This window comes from Thunnus thynnus, chromosome 6 (genome assembly GCF_963924715.1).
Source record: "Thunnus thynnus chromosome 6, fThuThy2.1, whole genome shotgun sequence".
NCBI lineage: Eukaryota > Metazoa > Chordata > Actinopteri > Scombriformes > Scombridae > Thunnus > Thunnus thynnus.
The window spans coordinates 11,043,582-11,067,915 of record NC_089522.1 but is presented as its reverse complement, the minus strand read 5'-3'; the positions used below and the strand labels follow the sequence as shown (position 1 = coordinate 11,067,915).

Genomic DNA, 24,334 nt, shown 5'->3' with positions numbered 1-24,334 from the left:
ACAATTATCGTAAGACGATATAATTTTGAATCATGTAACATTTTAGTGATATTGCACAGGGTTGTACTCAGTTTAGTTATCTATACAAATAACATCAGAGACTCTAAGAAAAGGTCAGACTTTATAGTTTACAGATCTAGTACTTCAGTGCATAAGTTCAGTCTTCTGCTGACTTCTGCTGAAGTTCATAAGTCTAAAATCGTAAACCTTTCATGGTCAAAAATCCTACTGTTATGCTAAGAGCCATTAATGCTACACATGCTTCCATGAGCATTTCACCAACAAGTTGAAGCATCGGTATTGCCAGAAATTAATTTGATGAATATAAATGACAAGATCAGGAACACATCTGTCATTTTATACACATTCAGTGTACTGTATACTGTATATGTACCACTGGGGGAAAAAAAACAGACTGCATACAAGTATCCACAGAGGACAAAATCTTGTAAACTGTGATTACAGGCACAGCACTGACTTTTAATTCTTCACCTGACAAGCACATCTCCCATAAACACCTCGGAGGAGCCTGAGGTGCTTTTACTAGTACAAGTTTGTCTTCCCCCTCCCCTGTGCTCTCCAACTTACCTCCTCAAAACTAATTTAGCCTCTTTCCTTCCTCTCACACTGTTTAATGCATTTATCCCACTCAGCAAATCATGTCCCCTGCAGTGCATTTCTTCATATAACATGCACATTTCCAAATCATGTCGATTACGTATTTAGATGTCTCTATTTCCTCCATTTTCAATCCGCCTTCACAATCTGTGCTCGTTCCAAAACTCATCCCAAAAGCTAAGTGGTCTCATGGCTCTGGCAGTCTGCACCACTTAACTATTTTTTTTTTTAACCCTCCACAAAGTTATTTATTCACCTTGTGTGTCCTACATGCTCGCTCCGTCTCACACACACATACACACACAAACAACCCCCGGCAACATCTCACTATTTTTTAATTTCCCCGAAGTAATTTAGCTACCTCTCCTTTACTCACACACACACTCTCTCTATTAATGACCTCTGAAATTAATGTCACTGAGACTTCTGAATCCATCCTATATCTCCTTCCCTTCCTCCCTCCTCCCCACCACAATAAACCTAAGGCCTCATCTCGCTCATCATCTCCTCGTCTCACTCTTTCCTCTGAACTATTAACTGTTTTATAACTTTCATTCTGTCATTTTAAAAGTCTTTTTTCTCCTAATTCCATCTCTTGGATGATATATCGTGATATAAAAAGCACTGTGCCGCTTTTACACTTTGAAAAGTGATCCTAACTCTACCTTTTATGACCTCTCTCCTCTCTTTTTTCTCAAACACTGTCAGTCTTATCACTCCAGAACTCGTCTCTGACACTCGTTTCTCTTTCGTTTCTCTCTGAATTTTTAATTTTTAATTTCTTATATAGTGTCTTATCATTTCCAAACTAATTGAGTTTCCATTTCTTTCTTTTTTCTCTGTGAATGTGCCAACTTTAATTTACTTCATTCTTTACATAGTAGAAATTGTTATAGTTGTATTATTTGCTGTCATAAATTCTGCAATAATTAGCTGCGTCATTGTTCATTAATGCTATGTATGTGATATATGCTATCAGTGGAAGGCTAATCATTAATTCCTTCATTTAGTCCTTAATTCTTAAATGGCTTGTGTTTAACTTTTTACAGTTACAAGTTTTTGTTAATTGCATCTTTTAAAAATAAGTAAATAAAATAATAATATAATTATGTATATAAGTAAATGTGTCGAGCTCAAAAGTTGTCCATCGGTTGGAATAAGAAAGTCTTCTACTGTCTTACTCAAAACTACAATCACACAACGACGGAGAATATAAAGCTTCAAGACAATCAATTATCTTGACTTTCACGTGGGAGTTGTGAGTTGCTGAGTACATAATTAACTCAGACTAATTTAACAATTAACTCTGATTTCACGGCTCTGACATTGGGCATATGTGTAATATAGCTACAATTTTTGTGATCAAGTTTCAGTAGTTTCAACCCACAACTCCCCATCTGGAAGCTAAATATGGCTTTAACATCACCAGGTGGACTAGTTCAGCTTTCCAAACTTTTCTGTTTCTAACAACCACCGCTGTTCTCTGTGGGTTTGTAAAACAGGTATGTAGGGGAACGTAACGACTGCTGATCCCAGAGCTCTTCCCTGCATATTCATGTCAGCGGGATTAGTTTGCCTTATCTGATCGGCCTCGTCATCGGAAAGCGTCCTGGAGGAATGAACCAATGATACCATAATTAACTATAATTTTTAAGGTTTCATTTAATATATTTTGCCTGTTTTTATGTTTTTTTTCTGCTGTATCACATATGGTCAGTCTAGAAAATACTAGTTTGTGTTTTAGTGTTACTACTGTTGTGGCAGATTGTGACAGATACTATTGTGCTTGCTATATGTTGTCTACTGTGACTTGTCTGACTTCTCACTTTTGTTGTTTGTCACTAAACTATGGAAAAGGATAGACATCCCTTATATCTTGTAAAGTCAGTAATACTATTTGAAATATATATATAGTGCCAGAACACATTCTAAATACTCCTATTTCTCCATATCTGTTTCTGCCTTTTCTTTCCCTTCCCTCGGGTCTTTTTCGCTCTTTCCCTTTTACATGTTTCTTCCCTTCCTCCTCTATACTTCCCAACTTATCGTGCCAAACATAATTTAGTCACCGCCTCCTCTGTATTCATCACCCACCTCTCTCTTTTATCGCATCGCCCAAACTAATTCACTCTTCGTTTCTTTCTTTCTCTGTATTCATTCTCTGTCGTTCCTCACCCAAACTAATTTAGTCTCACAATCTATTCTTCAGTCTCACTTCAACCTACTAAATTTCTGCCCCCTTTCCCTCTCAGTTGCTCTCGACACTTCCCGTTCTGTCTGCCGACTTTCAAACCATTCACACCTTCTTCAAAAAGCTAAAATCTTTACGGCAGCTAATTGTATTCCTCACAAACCTCACATACCTACCTCACTACCTCCAGCTAATTTGCTGTGTGTGTGTGTGTGTGTGTGTGTGTGATCTGTTTCTCCTCCCCTATCAACTGGATTAAATGTCTCAGTTTAATGTGCATATCTGCTTTATCGCACCCAAAACTAATCTCACCTCTGCCTACCGCATTTCCTCTCTTTCTCTGTCTCTCAGCTTCCTTCTGTATAAAATACAGATCCCTTCACCACGACCACGAGATTTAATTTCTACCTCTGTCCTCTCCCCACTGCTTCCCATTTTATCTTCTCACAAACTCATTTACTCTGCATCCAAGTCGCTCTCGCACTCTGTCTCTCATCTTCTCCTTGCATCTCTTGCCTCTACCTCGGCTTATCCATTGTATTATATCTTCTTATCGTTCGCATAATATGCATCTCTTTATCATTTCTGAGTCTATTTTCCTTCAGTTTTCGAAGACGATTAGATATCCGCTCTTTCTGCCTGCTGTTATCTCCATCTTTAAGGTTGACTGTCCACAGAGAGCTTCTCTTAACACCACTGAGGGGTTTTTTTTTTCTTGTTTTCAGGGTTAATGACTTAACACATTCCCATCAGCACTGCAAGCTTAGCATGTTTTAGAGAAGAGAAGTGAGCGCTAGAGGTTAGAAATATTTAAATTTGTATGAATAAAAGAGCGCAGAGCTTCAGCTGAGTTTAGCATTGTAGCAGCGGGAGATGGGACTGCAACTTAGCTTCCGACACCTCATAAACTATGAAGTGATGTACTTTGGAAATAGAGGGACTTATTTCTTACAGGAGCAGATAGTAATATCCTCCACATAAACTCTTTTTATCGCTGGTCCTAAAACTATATGGACTTCACAGAGTCAGATTAAAGCCTAGTTTTATACTCCGTCTTAATAACGTCAAGTCTACAGTGTGATTCAAACAAAAAGGCCTAACAACAATGTCAGCCTCAACTAGCCTTTACACTGCATCCTACTTTGTGAGGCATGTGGTTGGTTTTCACAGGAAATCTACTCGGAGGCTTTGTGGCACAAAACAGGAAGTTCCAAAGTTTTCAAAATGTCTCATGATGAAAGAGGTGTATTCTTGCGTATGGACAGACGTCTCCTTCTTTGAGATTATTATGGTCTTAAGAAAATGCCTAAGAAATCTGGATAACTTTTAAACCTTTTATAGTTTGATATATGTGATAACCCTGGCATGTAACACCTCTTGGTTGACGTAGTTTCATGTAAATCTAGGATAAATCAGAGTTTTCAGTTTTCAGATGAACAGTGGATGACTTCATCTGATGCGTTTATCTCCGGGGTCGGCACCATAAAGACTGCGTTAACCTTTCTACACAGCAGGGTTTACCCTCTTTTAAAGTGTTCAGCCTCGCTTAGCCCGGGGTTAAATGTGCGGTTTAGAGAGGGGTTAGCCTGAGGTTATGTGTACTGTGAAAGCCCTTGTGTGTCTTTGTCTTAGTGATGGAGGCAGTGAAGACGCTCAGTCATCCTTAAAGAGTCCAGTTTCACCTGCCACTGTTGTACAAGTACAAAGAGTTGAGTCAATATACTCTGTAAAACCTCTTTTTAACACATACAGCGCTTCAATCCGAGTGCTTCTCCTGATTTTCCTCGAGGTCCTTACTCGATGTCACATGAATTGTTATTAACTTTATTCTATTTATAATCTTATGATATATTCTAGCTCTAAGGTTACAGAGTATTACTATTATTATTATTTTATATTATCAAATGCCACCAAATAACCAAGAAAAAATAATTTAATCCAAATGGGCAAATCTACACTCTCATTTGGGGGGATTGGATGATCTTCTCATCTACATTTTGTGATTTACAGTGCTAGTGTGGCCCAAAACACCAAAAGAATTGTTCACAAATCACATTTGACTGAGATTTGCTGCTGTTATAGACTAGAAAATATTTCTCATTCTGTGGAAAAACAAAGTTTCCAGTCTCTGTCAAAACCCCCCAGTTCAGCTCCTGCCTCTGGGAGCAATCCATAGATTTTCAGGGAAAAGCAATTCAAAGTCACAAAGAGCGTACGAGGGGATGGATGAAGGCAGGTTGGCTGGAAAAATGAAAAAAGGGAACGAGTGAAAGAGAGAGAGAGCAAACTTGGTTGGAAGATGTCTGGAGATTTCTGTGTTGCAGAATCAATTCGTCCCTGTTTATTTGTTCTGCTCCTCCTCCTCTTCCTCCCCTAACCCCCGGGCATTGACAAGACACCGAAACACCCGACGCCTACGCAGGAAAAGCACAACACCGACTACCCAGAACCCATCTGATTTCCCTCGCTCTACCCCTCACCTCTCATCCTCCCCCCCTCCCTCCCCCCTACCTCTCTCTCGCTCATTGCTCACGGATGTCTCTCGCCCCGTTTTTTCCCCTGCAGCTCTCCTTCCATGTTATTCTCTCCGAATTCATACATCTCTCACGTCTCTCATATTGCTGTCATATCTGTCTCCTCTCTGTCCTTTCCTTCATCTGTAATGCTCTGCTGTTTTTGTTCTGTCCCATCTTTCACTCTCTCTGTCTCGTTTTTCCTTTCTTCCTCCTACTCTCGCACAATTACTCTTATCCCTTCCTCCTTTTCGCCCAGTTATCAGTTATCTAGTTTCCCTGCTTTTATCTTTACTGTGCAATAACAGCAATCTTGTAGGTTCACTGCATGTCACACTGTGCTATATGGGTCTAACACATGTAAACAGAAATAAAAATACAAATAAAAAGCAGAAACCCATTATCCTTGATTCAAGTTTTGACCACAGCACTGGCACAGTATTATGTTTTTTTACCCTAAAAAAACTTACAATGTTGTAATTGCCAATGTTCTCTGCGTTATTTCAAGCCATAGTCTGATTAATATTAGATGTAGTTCGTAGCAGCTGTCATATTTTGAGAACTTAATCCTAAATTTTGGACACCAAACCTCTAATTCAGCCATCAGGGCAGCAGCTGTTTGGATTGATGATCAAAGATTTCACCTCGTCTCTCTCTCATTATCAACTTTCATTTGGGGGCAGCTCGAAATCAAACTTTTATTGTCTATCTCTGTCATCCTCCTGCTGTTTTTTCTTTCTTTTCCCCTTCCTAATTCTCTCTCTCTCTCCTTACTTTATCTTTCTCTTCTTTTCTAACTTTCCCTCTTCTTTTTTCCTCTCCATCAACCTCTACTATCTGCCTTTTCTCTGTCGTGGACAAATTGCCTTTTTCGCTCAAGAAACACATAGACTCAAAGAGCACTGGCAGTTTTGAAGCAGTCTAATCAAAATACAATGCATTATATTTTGATGAGAGAGAACATACCCGCACCAATGGGGCAATGGCTGTCTCTCTGGCGAGTGAGGATACAGCCAAACCTTTATACCTTTCAACAGAGGCAAAAATATCTGTAGCCGATCCCAGTCAGTCAACAAGTTTGAAATAAGAACATGTTTCAAGGTTTGACAAGTCTAGGGGTAGGGTGCCTGTATTATCACAGGCATGTATATCCATTTTCCTCTGAGGTTCATCAGTTCAACACCACTAGTGTCCTTTTATGGAGCCACATGACACAAATAACCTGCATAAATGTGTACTATAGATATCTCATGGTTCATGTTGCAACCTAGATGTCTCCTAAGACATTAGACAGTATAGAAAACGATAGAAGACATTAAATGATGGATGTTTCATGTAAATTTTACATTAACATCTGTCTCCCTCCCACTTGCTCTCTGTCTCTCCCCATCTCCATTTCTCCTTTGCACATTTCCTCTCTCTCTTTATCTCTCTTTCTGTCTGTCTCAGTGGGAGTTTAAAAAACACTCATGAAAGAAGTGTTGCTTCACTCCCCTAGTTCTCTTTTGATTTGAAATAAAAGGCAATGTGAAATATCCCCAAGACACACACACACACACACACACACACACACACATTCATAGCATCTATCCTTTCTTACATCAACTCAATGGCTCGTAGACTGAGGCGGTGCAGCAGTATGAAGAGGAAGAAAAGAGCTGGACGAGGACAGGGAGAGGGTCTGAAATTAGTCTGGGGTATTGGGAAAGGTAGGAATGAATGAAGCATGTGTGTTTTAGAGAGGCTACAAATGAGTTTGGTGACAGTGAAAAAGAATGAGTTTTTTTCTGGTGGTACTAGAGGTGGTGTGTGTGTGTGTGTGTGTTTGTTTGTTTGTGTGAGTAAAAGACAAAATAACAGGTAGAGAGCCGAGGTGAAGCTTTCCCATGAGGCAGAATGTGAGTTCTCATGTTGTTCATCTCAACATGACAAAAGAGTGGAAACAGAGCAGATCTAAAAAGAAGACGATATGGGACACGAACAAAGAAACATAAACACAGTCAGCTTTAGTTTACCAGGTTAGAGTTAAAGACTACACCAAAACACAGACATACACACAGATACATACGCTCCACCACATCCTTTTCATTTCAAATGCTTTTTAACAGACACCATCTACCATAACTTATATGTGGCCACTCATTTTCAACCACAACCCAAGACGCAGACGAATAAAACTATCACATACATACAGGGAAATCTATTCAATTGCCAGAAATGCATTCATTTATGCTTTTTCCCTTTAACATCCCATTGGGTCAATCAATACGAATGAATGTTAATCATGTGCCTCCATATCAAACCCACAGTGCTTCATTTAAAGGTTTCAAAGTTTCCAAAGTCACCAAATATGTCTGAATTTGCACCAAAATTCAACAAAATTAACCACTTTTGATTAAATTGAGACTGTAAAATGTGTTAAAGAAGAAAATTTGATGGGAGCAGATGGCAATGGCTTTTGGATATTTATATATATATATATATATATATATATATATATATATATATATATATCATTTTATAATACTCAACGAAGGCTGATGTAATACTTAATCAAAGGCCAGATGTTATTGAATTCCATATATTTGAGCATTTTTGCTTAGATTTCAAGCAATGTAAATAGGAATTGGTATAAAGTTAAATGAAATATTTGTGTCTGTTTTATAGATTTTACAGACCCCCCCAACACACACACACACACACACACACACACACACACACATACACACACACACACACTCACTTCAAAGCTTACTATGAACCAACGAAATCTGCTAAATGTACCTTTGCCACAGCAGCACAACAACATGCACACACTCCCCTCCCTGCTCACCAGTGTAGTCTTCACGGCAGATACATGTGTACCCTCCTTCTCTGCGGACACACACCCCTCCGTTCAGACAGGGGTTGGAGTAACACAGGTTGATCTCCGTCTCACAGTAGTCGCCAGTGAAGCCCACTGGGCAGCGGCAGCGTAGGCCCGCGATGGGGTGGATGGGCCGGAAAAGGATGGAGGGCGATGAGATGAAGGGGGCAGAGCTGTTGAAGCGCAGCACAGAGATGCACTTCATGTAGTTCTGACACGGCTCGCGCAGACAGACATTGTCATCAAACGGGAGGACCTGTAGCGATGGGAGGGGAAAGAAAAGATATCGCTAAGTCACTGTGAGTGCTCCCTATCAGAGTGGTCAGTTATTATCCTCTAAACGGTGTCCTGATTCTGATAAGTTTACTGTCTTTCATTACTCGGCATCTCAGACGACTTTCATCTCTTTCAACATTCTTTCTGAAGAGCTGAAATGTTCAATAGGCTTTTTTCATGGTACTGTAGACACTGTCTGTCTCCAGCGGGAGAAACACTACTGTACTATTCATACATTCAAACTTTTTTTGGCGTTTGCACCAGGCGAGCAATTTTTATTGGACTGAACAGGCCTCATTCTCAGTCCAGTATCCACATGGATGTATTATAAGAGCTGGATACCGGACTGAAAATGGTGCCCATTCTGTACTATAGGAACTGCTCACCTGGCACATACGCCAAAAAAAGTTTCTAGCTTCCGGGTTTGCTTCTGCGTTGTGCAGCCCACTGAATATGCACAGTAGTGTTTCCCCCACTGGCCCTGCCCGCGAGTTCCCGCTCTGCCCATAGACTTTACATTGTGATGACTTCACAGATTTTTAAATCGCTTTTCTCGGCTTGAGGAAAGTTTTACAAACATAAAACCTCCATGGATCAAAAGTTCATAATAGAAAGAGTCATAATTGACGTTGTTTGCATTCGAGGTGTCCTGTCAACAGTTTTACAGGCGTCTCTTTTACAGTGGTGGTCTATGGGGAAAAATCCTTTTTGGGCCGCAGGGGGATTTTTCGCTGCAATACCGCGAGCGGCCACTGGGAAAAATTGTCTACAAGGCTGAGCGGCCGCGCCCAATGCAGCTCTTATAATACATCCATGGGTATCCAGCTCTTATAATACACCGGATGTACCCGATCTGCTCGGGGTCCTAGATGTGCTCTGTTGAGTAATGATGATGCACTTCCTTGAGGTCTTCATTTGTTAGCTAACGTTAGCGATGAATGCAAAGATAAAAGTCTATGCACTATTGTTAACTTTTTTTATTTTCATTAGGGAGATTTCATATCTGTAAAGCTAAATTTCTTCATTCAACCCCATATTTTAAGTTGTTTCTAATTGAAATTGAATGTTATTTTGAGTCTCTTAAATGTGTAACAAATAAGAAATGCATGTCAGTAGTTAAAATTTATTCAGAAATGTTTGTCTGAAGAAGTTTGTCACCAAAATTAATCTTTTTTTTTCATTTTTTATTATTTTATTCTATCATTCTCTGATGTAACTATCATTATTGGTATTGCGTTTGTTCTTTTGTTAAATTAACTGGTATGACTGATTGCTAACGTTAGCTAACGTTCACTAGCTAACCAATTTATTTTAAAAGAACATTGTCCTTTACAAAACCAGTTGTTCAACAATTTCAAATAACGTTCCAGCGCTTAAATTACATAAACTGTGTGCCATGAGTTCTGCTTGTTTGTTTGGAATCAGTGCTTGTCTTGCTATGGAGAATCTTGCTATGACCACCTTGTTAGTTTTTTGTTGTAATTCATAATATTTGCTGATAGTGAGTCATTCTTGAAAAAACACTTCTTCCTGCATTCATGTTTTTTTTGCCATGGTTTTGCTTTGTAAAACCATTTATTTTCCAGACAAGGCTATTTATTGTTTCAGTTTGCTGGTAAGGTCACTGGATCAGACGTGTTGGCAAGATTGTGTCTTCCTTGATAATAGAGGGTATAGTTTCAGATTGCATGCGTTTCTGTTGGGAGAAGGTGGAATACATTCAACTTTAAAGTATGTATCTCTTGACACCGCCGTGCTCTCTTTCATCCCCTCATAAATCTTTCCTCCTTTGGTTTTCACTTGTTCTCTTTTTTTGAAAAACATCTCCTTCTCTCATGCATGTTTAGAGATGTTCTGAAGGCGTGTAAGCGTGTATGTAACTAATGTGCATACTGTGTCCAGGTGTGGGTGATTTCATGCATGACAATATATAGTCATAATATGGTCATATCTGTGTATTGTTGCATAAAGCCATATGGCTGCGCTGCCAAAGCATCTGTATTGTATCATTGTATTATTAGCTCACGTGCAATATGCTCAGGTGACTGTCTTGAGATACGTGTGTTTGCATAATCTTTTTCTTCCTATTCTTGCTTCACACGTACTATTACATGTGACCCTGATTTCCAGCTCCTGCATATGTATGCATGACTGTGCGGGTACGTGACTTTTTTCACTGAATTTTCATTTGAAAAATATCATAATTTTGTTCATGTCTGTGTGTACGAACCACATTCACAAAAAAAAATCAGAAAATTTAATACATATTGGTATCCATACATATTGAAGAAGAAGTCTTAAATGTAAAGCACCAACAATAAAATCACAAGATTGGAACTTGCTGTCGCTCCCAAAACAATAAAACTATTTTACTTTACTATAATTTAAAACTGTAACTAACACTAGATAACAACTAATTCTTAAATTAAATACATTTTATGATGCAGTTTAAGAGTTTGAATCAGTCATGTTTGTAAACCATGTAGTAGGCTGACATTTTGAATCATCAAAATTAAGATTTTCCACATATTTATACTTTACATATATATTTATTCTCAAAACTAGATGCATACACGAAATCAATACACACAGTCAACACTTAAAACTTGTGATTCTCATGTTTGTATTCATATTTGTGCAAGTGAACCAACCTCCATCTGCGTCAGTGACGTCAGCCTCGGCCTGTTTAGGTACAGCTGTTCCTCCAGGGCCTCAGAGGGGAAGAAGTGTCCGCCCGGCAAGGCGGCCGAGAAGCTCACATTCAGAATTCCTCCCGGCGCTGTGTCCGGCTGGATGTTGAAGATGAAAACGTCCTCGACAGGCACCGAGAGCACCGCCGACACGCCCTCCAAGAAGTGACCAAGCAGTGGTGACAGGAAGTGCTCCTGGGACATGTTCTGCAGGCGGACGGTGACACTGCTGCCCAGCATGTCCTCGGTGATGATGAGGACACGGAGGACGCACTGAGCTGAGATGCTGTGGACGCCGTCTGAAGAGGAGAAGGAGAGAACAGAGGAAAAAAAGTTTAGAGAGATTAACAGAGAGGAGAGATTGAAGGTGAGGTGAAGGAGCAGGATGTAAGACAGATGAAGAAGGTTGGAGGAGGACAGAGAGTGACATATAGGTGAGAACAGGTGAAGGAGTAAATAGAAAGAGATAGATAAGGGGAGGAGGCGCCAGGGATAAGGTTCAGGCACAGGAGGGATAAACAGCAAAGAGCAGGAAGAAGAAGGTAAAGAGTCAGAGATAGATGAATGAAATCTCACATGTTGTACACATTCACATCTACACACAGGTTTTAACAAATATAAAAGAAATCTAGCTACTGAATCCAGGATTATTGTTGAAACTGCTTTGTGTTCGACAAAGACCATGAGATTTGTAAAGGCAGCCTTTAAGTCTAAAAAGAAATGATTATGTTTCTGAAGTGAACAAACTCAGACTGCAGGCTATTAACCTCCACAGAACAGCAGCAGACACACTCACACACACAGCCTGTTTTCAATCAAACGTGTAGATATAACTGTCAAAAGTAATGTACTATAACATCGTGTATATGACATTGTTTTATTTGAATTGAGTGAAATAGGAAGAGAAGCATTTGATCGAAACTGTCAGTAGTTCGATGTTTAAACAATGTCTGTAAAAATCTGTAAGATTTTATCTGCTGTTAATTTAATTTTCTGTTAAAGATTCTGTTGTTCAAGCAGAACCATACAAGATGCGTTATCTGCCTATACACATGACATGATTTGAGTTCAGTACATAAATGTAACTGTTGGCAAGCAGCTTAAAATGACATCCAAGTTGTTATATTGCTACTTGAGGTGGATGACTGCTATAACTGTCAAATTATTTATGTCACGGCCAACCCGAGTTTCCTACAAAGTACTTTGATATATTATGAATTTGCTTTGCTAAATAAGTTTTAGCAGGAAACAAAATTACCTCCTGGATTACTTTCACAGGGAGCAGGTCGAGGTGGATGTTCGGGTGTACAAGCAGTGTAAAGGATGTAAATATTAGTGACCGGCCTGCGTTACTTGTGTGGTTAGTTTTAGGCTGTTAAAACACTTGGTTAAAAATCCCCTACAGCCATGTTGTAAGATATATAAAAATGCTATGTGTATAATATCTTTTTTCCTAAAAAAAAAAGAACAAGTACCTCATTAAAGCCCAGTTTCATACTGAACCACTATTGGCTCCTGGACTAGTTGTGATGTCACAAATCATGCTCACAGGCCCACCCCTTAAAATCTGATTTTCAATGACATGCATGCATCATTCTGCACAATGAAGCTCAAACATTCAACTGAAGGAACAAGCAGCAAAACACATGTTTGAATGGAGGGAGACTTTAAGGTTAGAGGAAGATGTTGGTTTTGGTTAAATAGTGAAAAAGTCACATTTAATGTTTTCAGTATTTGACCACAATCTTCCACACCTTAACCAAACTCACTGACAATGTACCTGCAGTATATTGCACGTACATTCATTATATACATGTTCTCATTTATGTACATCATTTATACATGAACCAATTTTTTAGGTGATGAGGTGGTGTGATCACGTGTTTTGACATTTTGATCATTTTACAAAATATTTGAGCCATGAAAGTAAGCTAAGAGCTGCCTGATGAGTATGGCTACACTCTCTCTCTCTCTCTCTCACACACACACACACACAGAGGTGTGGCTTCAAGCCTTGTACATGAGATTGAACAAGACAGAAAGAGAGGGATGAAGATGGAGTGATCTTGTGTAGAAAACAACATTCTCATCTCCCCCCCTGTCTCCACACATTCAGCGTTGGTTACAAATTCAACACAGCGCTCCTTCTCTCTGAAACCCGCTGCTGCAAAATGAGTTCATATGAATCACAGCAGGTCACAACCCTCACAAACAGAACAATAACTGCTTCAACAACAGACACAAGACACGTTTCATCTACGCTGGAAAAAGACATAGTCCAGCGTTGGGCTGTATCGTATATTGTAAAGCTATTTGGTGCAACAAGCTGGCTACTAAGCTACACACGAATACTAATGCACATGACCGCGCTGACATGAGGAGGCAATTTTCTCAGGCATTGTGGAGGTGAAACCGGGCGGACGATGAGACAGACAGAGAAAAGGAGACAGACTATAAAATACATTAAATGCTGGGGTCTTGATGCAAAAAGAGCACAGCAGGAGAAAGGATGAACAAGAGGAAAAAAGAAAAAGACAGGAGAGAAAGAGAGGAGCATGGCAGCAATGGATAGAAGGTGAAGGGTGGTGGTGGAGACAGAGGGAGGATGTTGACACAAGGAGGAACAGTGAGGCGATGGAGGGTGAAGGAGGTTTATTAAAAACTGGAGAAACCAAAGGACGTGATGGAGGAGAACAACAGAGAAGAAACTAGAAAGAGAGCGAGGGCTTTTAATCAGGGATGAATAAAAAAAGATGGAAAAAAAGAACTACAAATGTAACTGATTGATTATTGATATAAGCTTTCTTTTTCTTTGGAAATATTGGAGTAAAAATAAGAGAGTTATTGAATTAATTAAATAGTGGATGTTGTGACTGAAATTAAATGAGTTTAACCAAAGTACATTTAAAGAATGAATTGATATCTTTCATTTACAATTTGTTAACTGTTTGCTGTTGGCTTACAGTGTTGCCCAAAGAAAAAGAGGGAGGAGGAGAGGAAGGATGAGAGGAAGGAAGGAAGGAAGCGAAAAGGCATAATAGAAAAAGATAAAAATGTCAGAATAAGATAAAGAGCAAGATGTAGACAGGAAGAACGAAAAAAATCTGATTGAAAAGCTGAATAAAAGAAAGCAACAGAAGGAGAGAGAGATAGAGAGAAAAGAGAAAGCGAGATGTATGGAGAGATGGGGGTTGGGTCCAGTGGCAGCTGGTTTGATTACCGGATTATGAGGAGCTCACTCCCCACTGACCTCTAACACACACACACACACACACACACACACACACTAAAATCTAGAGCCCTTCGTAATAAATGAAGAGCCAGATGGAGGAGTGGCATTATGAAGGGAACAAGAGAAGAAAAACCCACAGAAAACCATCAGGAAATATTCCAATTGTACTGAAAAAATAGCACATATATATGTATATATATATATATATATATATATAGGTAATTAAATGTCAACCCGTCTTCTGGGGCTAAAAGCCAGCTTTATTATCAGCCCTCTGGATCACGATGCAGACTCAGGACTAATTGATGCTGATCTCCTATTGTCATTGAAATGAGACAGGGATCTATGAAAAGACCCCGGATAATCTGCTAGAATAGGACTCAATCTCATACAACATACACATACTCACAAATGCACATATTAACACTAATTCTCTATAGATACAAAAATACACTTGTGAGGACCATTATTGACATAATGCCTTCCCTGACCCCTTACTCTCACAACCAGCCCTCACCCTTTTAACTTAAAACTGATGGTTACATTAAAGTAACAGGCATTTTGGGAAATACTCTTATTCACTTTCTTGCTGAGAGTTAGATGAGATGCTGCCGCTCTCATATCTGAGGGATAAATGTGTAGCTACAGCCAGAAGGTGATTATTTTAGTTTAATTTAGCATAAAGACTGAAAGCAGATGGAAACAGCTAGCCTGGCTCTTTTCAAAGTTGAAGAAAAAAATATCTATTAGCACTTCTAAAGCTCAGTAAATAAGATGTTCTATATCATTTCTTTAATACGTACAAATAGATCAACAAAAGATAGACGTACAAAAGGACATGCACACACACACACACACACACACACACATACACACACAGAAAGAAGAGAGAGAGAGAGAGAGAGAGAGAGAGAGAGAGAGAGAGAGAGAGAGAGAGAGAGAGAGAGAGAGAGAGAGAGAGAGAGAGAGGAGCACATAATACTTTTTGTACATAAGCATTTATCATTTTAGCCCATGAGTAAGCTTTGGGATATAACTTCAGCATGTGACAGATGACACACAGGTGCCTTATAAACAACACCTGTTGTTTTTGGAATGTACTGTACCCGCCCACACACACACACACACACACACACACACACACACACACACACACACACACACACACACACACACACACACACACACACACACACACACACAGAGCGAGAGATAGAGAGAGACGGAGAGACACACACTGGCATAACAAATCCTATTCAGGAAGTTGGATTACATACAAATTTTAATAAAGTGAGATTTAAATTATGCAAGACTTTTGACACTTTGTTTTTTTTTCTTGTTCCTTAGCTCTTGAATTTAATTTGTATTGGCAGATAAACAATGAATTTGTACCCCTAAGGCTTGTTTTATTTTAAAAGGATGACAAACCATTTACGCCTCGCTTTATTACAATTGCTTGGCGGCAGGAGAAGATGGAGCTGTTTTTCTCCTCTCTGTCTGCAACCAGTCCATCTGCACCAAGATTGTTTTATTATTTTGTTGATACACTGTTTTGTGTCCAGTAGGCATGTTGGCCCTCTGCAGACTGTGTGCTCGACTGTTTTCTGATAGATTTTTTTTTTTTTTTTTTTAAATGCTACATTTCCTTCTGCCAGGCACACTGAAAATTCTCCCTCTGAGTCACAGGCTCCCAGGAATCCTCTTACTGTGGCCCATGGGGGACAACTGTGGCATTCAAACAAGAATATTTGACAACTCAACAAACATGTAACAGGCTGATATGAAAAAAATGGTACTCTGAAGTGTCAGTGCTGGTTTGTCCTAATGGTTTTTAACTTCACTGTGATTTTTATCAGCCTTCAGAGGTGTTTTTGCCCCAGGCAGCCATTAAATTCTGACAGTAAACCTGGCACACACACATAAATAAACATGTAAAGTGAAATATCTCCATTTGGCTGTCCTTTGTGACTGCAGGCCAGCATCGACACATCCATCCACATACGAAGCCATTTGGAGACTTGAAATAGAAAAGCAACAAGTCAAGCTAGGATGGTCATTTAAGCAATTAATACCACCAAACTCTTCCCACTGGTCAGTCACTAATCCACCTCCTGACAAACCAATTATAGTTCTGCTGAAAAGTCATAACCAACATGTCTGCAGAAATATAAAAGCCATTTCCCAACATTTATGCAACTCAAGTTAAGGTAGAATTTTACTCTTTTTGTCAGTAAGTAGCCAACTGAGGATTGATAGTACAGCGTGAAAACCGCACCAAAACTCTGACAGCAATGGGTATGTCCAATTATAATGTTTCCTGCTGTGTTAAAAGATACATGACGCTCAATAAGATAAAGCTGCTAAAAAGTTAATAAGTGTTAGAAAATGTATGACGGTTTTGACTTTAAAGGACAATTTCAATGAACAACAGATATGTATGGGAAAATCATTTTGAAATTTAACCTTTACTGTTGTTTTTTTTGTATCATCTTCCTCTGCTGATGAAAAACATCTATCCAATTGACTTTCACCTAAAGAACTGTCATTTCCAACAAAAAGCCAGACAACAGTATCAGCTAAATAAATGTATTCAGCCCATTTAACAGACATGCAACTGCTTCTTCCACCTTTAAAAAATATATATGAATGATCATGGAAATGTGGCCCTCAGATAACATTTTAAAGAAATGGTCTGACATCGCTCATATATCCCTGTGTTTCACAGAAAATAATTCAAATGATTTATTAATGGAAGAAATGATTAAATATGATGAATTTCATACCATGACTAGGCTACTTCAGAGCCAATTGATATCTAATCTGAAGATATTTATCCAAAAATGTTAACATTTCATAAATAAGGTTTAATTCTATAGAAAGGACCGATACAAACTGTACTACTGAAGCTCATCAAACAGAGAGGATCTAGCATGTTACAGTGTTATTTTATGAAGGACATAAGTCACTTGCTATCCTTCAAATGCCTTTAAGGGACTCTGAGGTGTCAATCATTTTGTCAGATAAAATATCACATCTTTATGTGTCATCGTGGATGGAAAACCTTCACATCCAGTAGTATAAGTCCGATGTCAGTGGAGTATAAAAGATTGGAGGAAATGTGAATCACTTTTGCGTCCTGATGAGAAACAAGTAAAAGTAATCTTGTCCGTAACCTTCGATTAAGCCAGGAAGTCATAACTAATGCATCGCCCTTTCTCCTTGCTACTCTGCTTTAGTGTGCATGGAAACAATAAAACATTAATATCCTCCAAACTCAAAACCCTACAAATGGAAGGTTATTTTGGCATCTTTAGCAACATGGGAAAACAAAGCATTTAGTAAATAACAACTCGGAGACGCTTTTGCAAGCTTTCACGGCTCCTGTGGGCTTCATGCCAACATTTTCCCCTTTGTGTGTCCACACTTCAAAGAGGGAGGAGAGGCTTGGGGGTAGATGTGCATAAAGCCTCTAAGAATAAACACACTGATCTGGAATCATCAGCGAGGTCCAACGGATGCCTTAACACTAATACGCCATGAGAGAGAGGCTGGCCTCCGATCAGTGCTCCGGCTCTAAGATGCTTTGTGGGTATACAGTCCCCGACGTTTCAAAGGGTTGCAGGAGTTCAGTGCTATCTCTCTGCGGCAGGTAGCCTGACTAATAGCACACTCAAAGCTACTTGAATGTCAGAGCATCCCAAGCTCGCTTCCTGGAAATCCAGACGGAAATAGTCTGCAAAGTAGCGTACAATAGAAGCCCACAGCTGGAGCTGAAAACAGCTCCAGAAATGTTTTTAAAAGCTGCAGTGCAGGGCAGGAGGATGGGTCACAAGGCAGAGACCTGACATTTTCCGTTAAGGAAGAAAGCAAGAATGTCACTGTGCAAAGCAAACAAATATTTGGAGATACTGCAGTGGTTTAAAGTCTGTGGTTTAAAAATAATATAAGAAAAAAGTTCACTTGTAGTGTCAGAGAGATCAGAGATGCTTTGAATTTAAAGGGGAACTGGTTTAAAAAATACACTCCTGTGGTTTCCTGAGTAAATTTTAAGGGAAGCTGCTGAATGTCCTTCTCAGGAACATATCAGCTATGCAAATGGGTATTACTGGGCAGACAAGCTGTGTCCTGATTTAGAGGTTTTGAATATATAGTGTGTTCACACTGTGTTCACAAGTGTTGATGTAACCTATTTCCCTACAGGAAGTAAGCAATCAGAAGAGCTGCTTATAGCTGGTGAAAATTACAACAACCTGCAGATGTTGGTCCATATTGCACTTTGATTGAAGTCCATATGCGCACATAGTATTGTATCATTTCCTGGCACAAAAACGTGTTACAAAGTACATTTGTTTACTTGCTGCTGCAAAAACAGCATACTGTGACAATTAGTGTGTAGTACATACTAGGGATATTCGGAGGGCCCAATATTTGTCCTTGTTGAAGCAGCAAAATTATTTGTATTTGTATTTGAATAAAAGTGGAAAGAGGCTTAAAAATCCTGTTTTTGTTTTTATTACGCTTTTAATTATAGAAAATTAAAGTGTTACAATAAGTGTTCATGAATAAACTACCTTACAAAGGAGGTCCTCACACCGGGTCTTGAACTGGAGTCTCCCAGATCATAGACGACTGCGCTGACTACTGAACTAAAACTTTATTCATTACCTCATTACAGACAGAGCTCTACCTATTTATACACCCATAACACAGAGACAGCACAGCGTGTAATGAGAAGGGAAGAACTTCAAAGGTGATTATTGCTTTGCACTTTTCATTTATTGCCTATATTTTACAACCTAACTTTGTGGAAAGGAGAAAGAGAACAACAGGTTATGGAGAGTCTCTTGGGAGCACTTGTCAGTACTGTGTGTCAGTAGCTCAGCTGTATCTCTGGGGAACACCCACAACTCCAGGAGTGATGTCCAAATTAGGAAATGTGCGTCATGTAGCAGGTGGATGTGACTCCCCTCGTTGAGACCTGCTGGTAGACGTAACAGCGGAGCAGAGGAGAGACACTGAGATAGAGATGTAACCAACCTGCGCGCTGGTATTTGACATGGGGTTTTTTTTCCTTCCCAAAAACAAATGATTTTTAAAATATCTGTATGAAACAAATATTCGTAAAAAACCCACTATTTGTGCTTTGCTGAATAACGTATTTGTATTCGGGCACCCTAGTACATACTGTAATGTATACTTGTATTTAATATGGAAAGAAGACAATTACAACATCTGTGTAAAGTCATCAAAACAGTCTATTATATCACCCGTTTCAGATGCAGACTTAGATACAGCTATCTGAAAGTGTCACTGAGATACGCTTCATTTATTCAGCAGACTTCAGACTCGAAGCCTCAGCGAAGGTGCTGCTTGCTGTAAAACTAAAAGCGAGCTGTTTTTATCTTTAATCAGTGCATTTAGCTCCAGCATTCAAATGGATCCTGTATTCAAATTCCTCCCACTGTTACTGTGGGAGGACAACCTTGAATATCTCTTTAGTCAGTTTTGCATGAATTAATCGAAGTTCATATCTTGCCAATAGACACTGATTTATATTTTGTTTTGAATGGGGTTCAGGGCAGATGCATTCTCAGAAAATATCCTTTGTTTTCATTTATTATTCATCAGAGCTCTGTATAGGTCAGAGCGCTGACAGGGTTAATGGTTCAAATCCCTATCCATGGTTGAGTCATTCAGACACGGCATTGACACTGCAAATGTCTGCTCTCTTGGTAATGTCAGGGGTTGGGATTAAAGGAAAAAGCCCAAAAGGGGAGATCTATTACAACAAAAACCCAAAAAACAGTAAAATTGGATTTACACTGAACAAAAGCCGTATGCTGCTGCTCTGAAAAACACTAAACTCTGTCATGGTGCCTTCAGCCCATTAGTTCACAGTCCATGTACCCACAATCACATGGGTTTAAATCCCATTTCACACTGTGTTGTCACATGCCTTTGTTTGGCCTTTTCCTGTCTCTCCTCTCTGTTCACTGTCCCCGAAAAGCCTTCAAATACATGAGCAGGTTGACTTTTCAAAATGCTGTGTAACACAAAGTGCGACGAATTTAAGTTTTATGTTTTCAGCTGTGAAAGTTGCCCTCAGGTCAGGAAAATAAATAGCTACAGTAGCCGCTGAACAAACTCTTTGCCCTTTTTGAACACACACAAATCGTTTGAAGTTGTTAACGGAGCACACAAAGAACCGTCTGACAGTCACCTAAAAATAATGGCTGCAACTCCCTGAGAGAGAGCGAAACTCCGAACAGCCAAAGTGGCACTTACATAGAAATAATTACAAATACGTGAATAAGTGTATGGCTGCAGAGAAAGCAGGAACAAGAGGGAGAGGCGGGCCATACATTAATGCCTGTAAAATAACACAAGCGTTAAAAATATTGTCTACGCATCATTACAAATCACACACACACACACACACACACACACACACACACACACATATAGAGCCCAGGCGCTGGCTTGACAGCTGATTTCTGCTCTGTTTGTTTTTTAAAGCCTTTCTACCCCTGAGGTCTGAGCACTCATTATACTCAGTGCAAAGTAGAACAGAGTAAAAAAAAAAAGCACACACACACACACACACACACACTCAAACAGCCGCAGCAACATAATGGTTTAAACCGCCCTTTAACAACAGAAGCCCTAATCCTTTACATTAAACCAGATACACTTAACTTGCGCACAATAAGCCCTCTCAAATGTAAAGACTCTCACTTTTAGCCCATATCACATTTATACACACCCTGTGTCTATTGTACTTATGAGCAAATCCGCAGTGTAACACAAATCCACACTCTGACCTCTCTGACATGCAGACGTGACATCAGTTAGCAGCTGTTTGTAGCTGCCATCCTCCTCCATCCTGCATCTATCTTCTGTATGTACTGCGGTTGCCGCTGCTAGTCATTTCTCTCAAATTTACAACCACAGAGACATTAAGTTTGTGGGGGAATAAAGCAGAACCAGGCTTTTGCTTCTTTATATCCGCAGGCGCTGTAAACAAGACTTCACCTTATCTGCAGTCAGACATTGTTGCTTTTGTGTTAAATAATTTGGTATTTTTGAAGCATAACAATACAGGCTCAACACTCTCTCCTGTAAATCATTGCAGCCATTCCAGCACCTGAGGCTGGGTGTGTCTGTAGCAGATTTCATTGCTCCTATTACTGCAAGGGCCTTCAGTCACCTCAAAAGATCCCAAATTTTAATTTTCCAAACAATTGCTCCTGTGGGACAGTGTAATAGTGCAGGAGTAATAGTCCACTCAGTGAGGTCCATGTTGAAAAAAATGAGTCCTGTGATGTCTACTCATGTATGCAAATCACATGGTGCTTGTTGCTGCCTGTGTCATTGTAAGACGTGTTTCTTCGGTTATTTTCTAGATTTTGTGGATTTTCAAATGAAATAACGAAAAGAGACATTAGAATATAAGATAGATGGAAAAAGGGTCCTGGGTGTGGCCACACAACCAGTTCACACACTGGTACATCGGATAATCAACCCTTAAATTCTAACTCATACCCTTATCACTAGTAGATCATGATGGCTGCCCATTGATGTATTAAGGAGAACCAGACACCGTGTTCAAAATGGTGTCCTGTTCAGTCCTTTGAAAGTTGCTAGCTGGGTGTGTATTCTGAAACGGGCTTCCTCATGCTTCCAGTTTAATGATACAGCTCTTCCAGACTTTCCTCCTTTTATTGGTCAAAATTGATCAAATTGTAAGTACACAAAGAGTGATTTCAGGGAGGTTTGTGACACTCAGAAAAAAAGATTCACCATTGTACAGCTGCTCCTTTTCTATTATATTATTGCAAATGAAACGGAAAATGCTGCTGGAAGTTGCAATATGTGGCCACTACGCCAAACTCGTCTTACAGCCTGTCCCTATTCCAGGTGGCTTGGGGCCGCCATATTCCAACACTGAATATTGAATCAGAGATCAAAAGCAGACAAGTGTAGGAATGTTGTCACAGCAAAAATCTCAGGCTTCAATTTTCTCCTCATAAGTTTTCAACAGCTTCCACGTCATGTAAGAGGTGTTTTTATTACGTTACACACATCTGACGTCAATGTAAAATCCCCTGAACTGCTGACAAGTTCACCTTCCTGCTAGTCTTTTAGCCTTACAGAGACCGATGATGCATTCAAACGCTCCTCATCAACCCAAAGTCACAAACTTGCAAGTTTACCACCAAGAAGCGTAACTACTATTGAGACTTATCTATGCCACTTAGCTACCCAGGTTTACGGTACTAGTTGTGATGTATTATATAACTTCAACACATATGAACAACTAGCAAACAGTGGAGCAGATTAATCTCTCCAACATACTGTGATGAACATCGTGTCCCAGAGGAATGCTAACAAGAACAAACAGTGACGTTTATTTTAAACCTTTCTGTGTCTTTTTTCAAGTTTCTTCATTCATTTACCAGTAACTGATGACAACCTGAGCTCACCTTGTAAAATTAACATAGTCATGTGATATTTCCCAACTTTACAAGTTGGCAAGGATTGGCTGACTGATAAATTCAAGAGCTGACCAAAGCATAAAGTATTATGGGCTCCTGAAAGCTCCACTGATTTTTACACGTCATATAAATCCTTCTATAGCTAAACAGCTAATCTCGCTACTTTTTAGCATTGCAAAGCGTTACGGCTTTAAAAGCAATCCAGACTTTAACAGACTCATCAAATCCAGCCCAGTGTCTAACACAGAGGCCAGATTGCTGTCAAACTTCTCTCTCTGTGCAATGATCTTGTTTGTTGACAGTAATCATGTTAATGTCGTAAAGCTAATGTAGTAATGATTTACTGATGATACAATGCTAAACATAGCATGGAAGTTCCAGTCTGTGGATGATGTTTCCTCATTTTCCCTGCATTGTGCTTCTTACTCCTCTCTGGTGGCTGATTTGGACTGAACCCATTTTCATTTAGCCACAAACCAACACAAACAACTTATTAAAATGCTATTCATGAACGCTTATGTCCATTTGCCAGTCACCATTTGGCCCTTAGATGTCTGAAAGGATTGAAAATCTAACCTTTGGGTAAGTTGGCGTTTGTGATGCACTAGTGTTTGTAATGTGCTCTATAACTCTTTTTTTTCTTTGAATTAGTATAAAGCAATTGTTACAAGCATGATAAAATATAAACTTTATTTGCAGAGAAGGTTGATGGTCATTATTCAAGATTTAAAAAACCCAAAAGGATCAAGACTTCAGTTTCAGTAATAAGTGAATAGCGTCCTGGTGGGCTCCAATCGTTGTTCAGATGCCTTATTGCATAATAGTGTGTCCCAGCTGCCATTTTTCTACTCATTTGGCAGCATAATCTATCTTTTGCTTTATTTTTGGTATTTGAATACTCATCCAGCCGTGTGTGTTTGTTTCAGACCGCTAATGGGAAGGGAAATGCAGTGGATGAATGTCAGCCTTCCTAATTAAAGAAACAGACAAAGCATAAAAACATCCAGCAAGGTGCTGGAGCGTAGCACAGGCACAGGATTCATACATTTCCTTCACTTTGTGACATTTAATAAATCATCTTTTCTTTATCACAAATACTAATTATACAACTATGCAGCAAATCTTAAAGGCACAGTTTGTAATAAAACTTTCTGCCACCAAGAGTTTGAATATTTTCTCTGTAATGTATTATGCAGGCTGAATATGTTATCAGAGCTTATAACACATTCATCCTGCATGTGTTTTTTTAAAACATATGTATGGGTCTGCTTTGAGAGTCCACAGAGAAAAACCGAGGCTGCAAGTGAGCAACAAGCCTAGACCATAAAACCTAGTCAAGTGATAGCAAAACTAATCTTGAGTATTTGCAGAAAGGGATGCTTCACCATCATAAAACTTTTTTTTTACTTTTCTGTTTCTATAATACCTGATCCTCTACATAATCATTATTTCC

At 39.3% G+C, this 24,334-nt stretch overlaps 1 protein-coding gene across 2 annotated transcripts in view; it reads right to left on the bottom strand.

The window, feature by feature from the left end:
• The window catches only part of celsr3 (cadherin, EGF LAG seven-pass G-type receptor 3), a 109,421-nt gene that overhangs the window by 71,167 nt on the left and 13,920 nt on the right, over positions 1–24,334 (bottom strand). For both annotated transcript variants that reach the window (XM_067591664.1, XM_067591665.1), the window contains exons 2-3: positions 11,116–11,453; positions 8,156–8,444 (exon numbers count right to left, since the gene is read on the bottom strand). In XM_067591664.1, the coding sequence (XP_067447765.1) occupies positions 8,156–8,444; positions 11,116–11,453 (627 nt within the window). The remainder of the gene's footprint in view (positions 1–8,155; positions 8,445–11,115; positions 11,454–24,334) is intronic.